The 7,000-nt window shown below is 34.2% G+C and overlaps 1 protein-coding gene and 2 long non-coding RNA genes across 3 annotated transcripts in view; 1 reads left to right on the forward strand and 2 right to left on the reverse strand.

Annotated features, from left to right (window-relative positions):
• Positions 1–3,174: 3,174 nt before the first annotated feature.
• On the reverse strand, positions 3,175–3,928 carry LOC111613907. Its single transcript, XR_002754842.1, has 2 exons — positions 3,789–3,928; positions 3,175–3,281 (listed from the first exon to the last, which is right to left on the reverse strand). It is a non-coding gene; the product is annotated as an uncharacterized LOC111613907 (long non-coding RNA).
• LOC111613908 lies at positions 3,178–4,286 on the forward strand. The gene is made up of 3 exons (XR_002754843.1): positions 3,178–3,283; positions 3,471–3,560; positions 4,115–4,286. It is a non-coding gene; the product is annotated as an uncharacterized LOC111613908 (long non-coding RNA).
• A 367-nt stretch (positions 4,287–4,653) lies between these two features.
• LOC111613905 (DNA polymerase zeta catalytic subunit-like) overlaps positions 4,654–7,000 on the reverse strand; it is a 75,067-nt gene continuing 72,720 nt past the window's right edge. The window contains exons 9-10 of the mRNA XM_023355257.1: positions 5,273–5,357; positions 4,654–4,765 (exon numbers count right to left, since the gene is read on the reverse strand). Coding sequence (XP_023211025.1) covers positions 4,654–4,765; positions 5,273–5,357 — 197 coding nt within the window. The remainder of the gene's footprint in view (positions 4,766–5,272; positions 5,358–7,000) is intronic.

The raw sequence follows: 7,000 nt of genomic DNA on the forward strand, positions 1-7,000 counted from the left end.
GATAGCTTTGTGAATCTCCCAGGTCTCCAGGTGACGGATGTGATCAGCGCGGAATGCGAGTCTGATAAGTTTGGTGTTCCGGAAGTCCGCCCTTATTTCCGGGTCGGTGACATAGGTCGATAAGGCAGTGGTGTGCCTTTTATGCTTAATATCAGCCTGGTGTTCCCGTATTCGTTTCTGTGTTGATCGGATGGTGGAGCCAATGTAAACTAAGTCTCTATTGAATCTGTCGTCCCGTACGGGAATGGAGTAAACACCTGGGGCTCTGGTGAGATCCATTGCGTCCTTCGCGTTGCGCAGCAAGTCGTAAAGCGTGCCGGTTCTTAAGTACGCGATTTTGGTGCGGCTGTTGCTAGCGATCTCTCTATATAGGGGGTCTAGATGCCGGTTGAAGCGGACGACCGCGCGTCTCGCGTTCCCATCCGCCTGACGGTTGTCGTCCGGCGGTGGTGGGGGCAGTCCCTGTGGCCAGGGGGGCGGCGGGCGCATGCACGTGCTAAACCGCGAACCAAGGCTTTACTATAACCACGTTCCTCGGCAATTTTTTCTATGCGTCGGATCTCCGACCACGCGTCGTGCACATGTGTGTGGTGCGTGAAGGCCTGTCTAGTAAGGGCCCGGAAAGCCGCCATTTTGTAGATAAAGGGGTCAGAGGAGCTCGCGGGGATGAACAGCGGGAGTTGGTCAGGTTTATGATAGACGCTCGTTTCAATCTTGCCCCCCCTGAGACGGATGTTTAGCACGTGCATGCGCCCGCCGCCCCCCTGGCCGCAGGGACTGCCCCCACCACCGCCGGATGACAACCGTCAGGCGGATGGGAACGCGAGACGCGCGGTCGTCCGCTTCAACCGGCATCTAGACCCCCTATATAGAGAGATCGCTAGCAACAGCCGCACCAAAATTGCGTACTTAAGAACCGGCACGCTTTACGACTTGCTGCGCAACGCGAAGGACGCAATGGATCTCACCAGAGCCCCAGGTGTTTACTCCATTCCCGTATGGGACGACAGATTCAATAGAGACTTAGTTTACATTGGCTCCACCATCCGATCAACACAGAAACGAATACGGGAACACCAGGCTGATATTAAGCATAAAAGGCACACCACTGCCTTATCGACCTATGTCACCGACCCGGAAATAAGGGCGGACTTCCGGAACACCAAACTTATCAGACCCGCGTTCCGCGCTGATCACATCCGTCACCTGGAGACCTGGGAGATTCACAAAGCTATCATGGGGGGCAAGTGCATCAACTACAGGGATGGGGAAACACTTGCACAGGCGTGGAAGTATTTATTCGAGGAGTTCGAGCAACAGCGGTCGGAGGGGTGAAACCCGACGCGCACGTTTATTTATTTACATCGTTGGCAACATCGTTACGACGGTCGGGTCAAAACACGGCCAGTCACCACCTGAAGCAGACCTCGGTGGAGGTCGAAAGTACTTGTGGAATTTAATAGTGACATAACACTCGTAAAAAAGGTTTTTCGTGGGTTGTTATTAGAAACATAGCCAACAAAAAGGTACATGAAATCAGGAAGAAACTGAACAAAAAATTCAATTGGTTACAAAAACCATCTTGCTGAAAACACACCAAAACTATAAAGGTTCTGTACTACAACTTCACAAGTATAAAGATACTGGAAAATATTTATCAAACATTAATACAGAGGTCGAAACACATACCAACTCCTAGGTTTAATTACTCACAATTCATTCCTCCCATTATGGTGGCCATAAAGAACACCTGCTGTCCAGAGTTACAACCCAATTTGGAGCTGTCTACAATAACCAACATAGCAACACAACAATGTTCGAAAACCAAGAAATCAAATATGAAGATTGCTCAGACAGTAAAGACATTCCTCACATCCAATCATTTAAATCTACTAGTAGCAGATAAAGACAAAAGATTTGTATTATGCAAAAACCAAGATTTCCTAACAAGAGCCAACAATTTCCTTGACCAATCCAAATCAATCACACTAAAACAGGATCCAACTACAACAGTATTAAGAAAGACACACAAACTTATAGCACTTCCAGGGATCATAACCTCTTTAACAGGTCCTCTCAATCCACCAACCAATGTTGTGTGCCCCAGATTATTCTTTCAAGCAAAGACGCATAAACCCAATTGGTCTTTAAGACCTTTAGTCAACAAGTGCTCACACCCTACATATTATTTAGAAACTGCACTAGTTAAACAAATTATAGCTTTGGTTCTACATTCCGACTTTGTTACTACATCCTCAAATGGATGTTAAATTAAGTATTTTAGCAAAATTAAAAAACCTCTCCACTAACTCGTAACGATATTAAGATCTGTTTAATACAGAGTAAAAATAATTTAATATAATAATATTTTATTAAACATATTAATGCTGTAATTTTAATGATTTTTGTATTAGCAAGAAAATTGTTAATTAATGCAATTAATGAAGCATTAATTAATACAGGTTGACAGTTACTAATCTGGTAACACTGAAACCCATAGCATGTCGGATAGCAGATGGTTAGGCTGAAATACACTTAATCCAATAACTAACCACCTCATCCTACCTCTAAAATACCTTATAAATCAGTGAATTAAAAGTTGATTAATAAAGAAGGAACAAAAATTAAATGAAAATTCTCATCAGATCATTATACATCTGGAGATGTTCACTACCCCAAACAGCAGCAGCGGGTTGGTACAGCGACACAGAAAATTTAAAATTACACCAGCCGATATTAGTGCCAGAATTGGATTATTGACTGCAAGATTAGAGATGATTGACCTGATTGCATTAATTGATAATCATATATTAACAAATACAGCAGTTGTAAAGTAGGTAAATATATTTGTAGACAAGTTTCTTATCACAGTCATCCTTGCATTCTTATTTTTATGAATCTTTTTAATGTTTATAAATAATATGTTTTAATGTTTGTACACTAATTCTAAAATCACAAACACTTTTTTCAGCAAAATTATTTTCAAAAGACAAACTATTACTGTAATCTGTGTATTCTGTTTTATTTTAGAGGGTGTTCGAATTTGTTTTACTATATTTTTTCAAACAATTAAATAATTTGAGATTTAAGAATATTTTTAGATACTACGTAATTACCAAATATAGATTCTTTTTTTTTGTAATTATTTATAAATTCTTCATTAAATTTATTAACCTTTAGCTTCAGGAGTATGTATTTCCACGACGCTGGCCGGTGTCAAACTCGAAACAAGTTCTTTATCCGTAATTTCTTCAAACTTAGAGGAATCTTCAACTGCTTCGCTGTAAGTAAATATTATTCACTTTTAGAATTTCTTTGATACCTTAAAAGAAATTTTAATCTTTGTATTGAAACTAAAAATACATAAGAAATTTGTAACATTAATACAAATATTAATTGAGAATCAAAAAATTGCCATCTCATAATAAATTAATATTTAATATTTACATTTGAAAATTCTGGATGAAAAGAATTGACCCAGAATGAGACTCAAATCTGCAACTCCCGTTTATCATGCTGGCACGTTGCCAGTTACGAAATGGCATCTTAATCGCCTAGAGGTAGGCAAAATTTCTTTATAACTAATTATTAATTGTAGCCATAATTGAGCCTGATAAAACATGGCCAATCATTTGGTATAACATTAATATTTTTCTTAAAATATTTTAATTTTTGTGTAAAAATTATTAATAAGTTAAGATTTAGCAAATCAAAAACGGATAAAATTATTAATTATCATTTATATTAAAGTATACGGAATTTTTATTTTTTAAATAATTTATACCTACCTGGATTCTGATATCTGCCTAATAATTGACTTCAACCTGTTCAAGTAAAATATTTCACTCTCCGTTGGCTCAACTTTGTCTCTTTCTACATATAAAATAACAATAATGGATTAAATGACGATATATTTAATTTATTAAAATATAACATAATTAAATTAATACATAATATTTTTTTAAAATATACTTTCTACTTTTATTGAATAGAAAATATTCTAATACCATATTTCCTCAATTCAGAAGTATATTGTAAGTTTGAGAATTAATTTTTAAGATATTTTTATTAAAAAACATTAATTTTAAGTAAACAATTTTACTGAATTTTGTAGAGCTACAAATACTATGCAGCTGCATTTCCATTTTCATCTGCATATAGAGCAAGCTAGATATGTTGCAAGGATATAGAACTACTGAACAACAGGAAAGCTAGATACGATGCATGGAAATACATCTCAGTATATGTACATGGAAACACTGTTCAGCAGCTATATTTCCAAGCCCTTCTTTGTATAAAATAACTAGTCTTTATAATATTGCACCATAATATTGTCTCAAAAGCATTTTAAGCATTAAAATAAGGAGTTTAAATTAAATATTTGTTATCAATGAAGCTGAGAATGTCTATTATTGGTACCTAACACATCACTTGGTCTGCTCACAATGACTGGTGATGATTGTTTTGGGTCGTAAGCATAACTTGCCTTCAACACAAAGATACATCTCTACTTCAGACAAAATAAATAAATAAATAAAATGTATCTTAGAATTAAGGAAATACAGAGAATAAAAATAATAATTGAAATAAAAGCAAAAATTGTAGTTTATTGAAAATAAATGTAACCATTTTAATTTTAATTTATTAAATTTATTAACCTTTAGCTTCAGGAGTATGTATTTCCACGACGCTGGCCGGTGTCAAACTCGAAACAAGTTCTTTATCCGTAATTTCTTCAAACTTAGAGGAATCTTCAACTGCTTCGCTGTAAGTAAATATTATTCACTTTTAGAATTTCTTTGATACCTTAAGAGAAATTTTAATCTTTGTATTGAAACTAAAAATACATAAGAAATTTGTAACATTAATACAAATATTAATTGAGAATCAAAAAATTGCCATCTCATAATAAATTAATATTTAATATTTACATTTGAAAATTCTGGATGAAAAGAATTGACCCAGAATGAGACTCAAATCTGCAACTCCCGTTTATCATGCTGGCACGTTGCCAGTTACGAAATGGCATCTTAATCGCCTAGAGGTAGGCAAAATTTCTTTATAACTAATTATTAATTGTAGCCATAATTGAGCCTGATAAAACATGGCCAATCATTTGGTATAACATTAATATTTTTCTTAAAATATTTTAATTTTTGTGTAAAAATTATTAATAAGTTAAGATTTAGCAAATCAAAAACGGATAAAATTATTAATTATCATTTATATTAAAGTATACGGAATTTTTATTTTTTAAATAATTTATACCTACCTGGATTCTGATATCTGCCTAATAATTGACTTCAACCTGTTCAAGTAAAATATTTCACTCTCCGTTGGCTCAACTTTGTCTCTTTCTACATATAAAATAACAATAATGGATTAAATGACGATATATTTAATTTATTAAAATATAACATAATTAAATTAATACATAATATTTTTTTAAAATATACTTTCTACTTTTATTGAATAGAAAATATTCTAATACCATATTTCCTCAATTCAGAAGTATATTGTAAGTTTGAGAATTAATTTTTAAGATATTTTTATTAAAAAACATTAATTTTAAGTAAACAATTTTACTGAATTTTGTAGAGCTACAAATACTATGCAGCTGCATTTCCATTTTCATCTGCATATAGAGCAAGCTAGATATGTTGCAAGGATATAGAACTACTGAACAACAGGAAAGCTAGATACGATGCATGGAAATACATCTCAGTATATGTACATGGAAACACTGTTCAGCAGCTATATTTCCAAGCCCTTCTTTGTATAAAATAACTAGTCTTTATAATATTGCACCATAATATTGTCTCAAAAGCATTTTAAGCATTAAAATAAGGAGTTTAAATTAAATATTTGTTATCAATGAAGCTGAGAATGTCTATTATTGGTACCTAACACATCACTTGGTCTGCTCACAATGACTGGTGATGATTGTTTTGGGTCGTAAGCATAACTTGCCTTCAACACAAAGATACATCTCTACTTCAGACAAAATAAATAAATAAATAAAATGTATCTTAGAATTAAGGAAATACAGAGAATAAAAATAATAATTGAAATAAAAGCAAAAATTGTAGTTTATTGAAAATAAATGTAACCATTTTAATTTTAATTTATTAAATTTATTAAGAGATGGTACCTAATGCCCACCTCTAGGCCAAATTAATTAACATTTAATTGTTAATAGCAGGGCTGTAGTGTCGCGTAAAAATCTACAGACTCCGACTTTTCCTTACCATCCAACTCCGACTAGGGGCGGATTTGTTACTGAAATAAATCCGGAAATTCTGATGTCATCACATGACCTCAGAATAAAAGATTCAATAAATAGAGTTCTAATAAAGATAGAACGTAGAAACTTTTTATTCCAAAGCTAAAAGACTTCTCTAAGTAATATATAAATATATATTACTTAGAGAATACACATATAAATATGTATTCGATAATTTTTACTTTTCCGGCTGTTATATATAACAGTGGAAAAGTGTAGCGCTTGCTCAAAAAATGACCCCTCCCAAATTTTTACATTTTTGGGCTCAGGACACCTTGAAATTTCGAGATATGCAAAAGATTTGAGGTTTTTTCTATATGTGTGGATGTTAGACTGTGGGGGGGCATGATTTTGTTCACCCTTTTTGAAGCCTAATAATTTCCGTAGTCAGAGTGGTCAGAATCAGAGTGGTCAGAACCTAAAAGTGGTCATGTGTTATGACACATGACCACTTTTAGGTCTTCACCCTGTCGACATTTAATTAAGAACCAAAATTTAATAGTATTAATGCTCCTTTATACACAAGCTACAGTGCCACATTTCATTTCTTAAACTTTACCCATTCTGAGATATTGTTTAATATCTCAGAATAGAAAATAAAGAAATTAAACAAATTAGATGCCAACACACACATGCGCATGTGAATTTTTCCCCTTTACTGACTTTTTTGAGGGGTTCAGGAGGTCTCCAAACGTATAGATTTTCAAAAAAAAAAAA

The sequence above is a fragment of the Centruroides sculpturatus genome, unplaced genomic scaffold (assembly GCF_000671375.1).
Source record: "Centruroides sculpturatus isolate CEXI.00-Female unplaced genomic scaffold, Cexi_2.0 scaffold1351, whole genome shotgun sequence".
NCBI lineage: Eukaryota > Metazoa > Arthropoda > Arachnida > Scorpiones > Buthidae > Centruroides > Centruroides sculpturatus.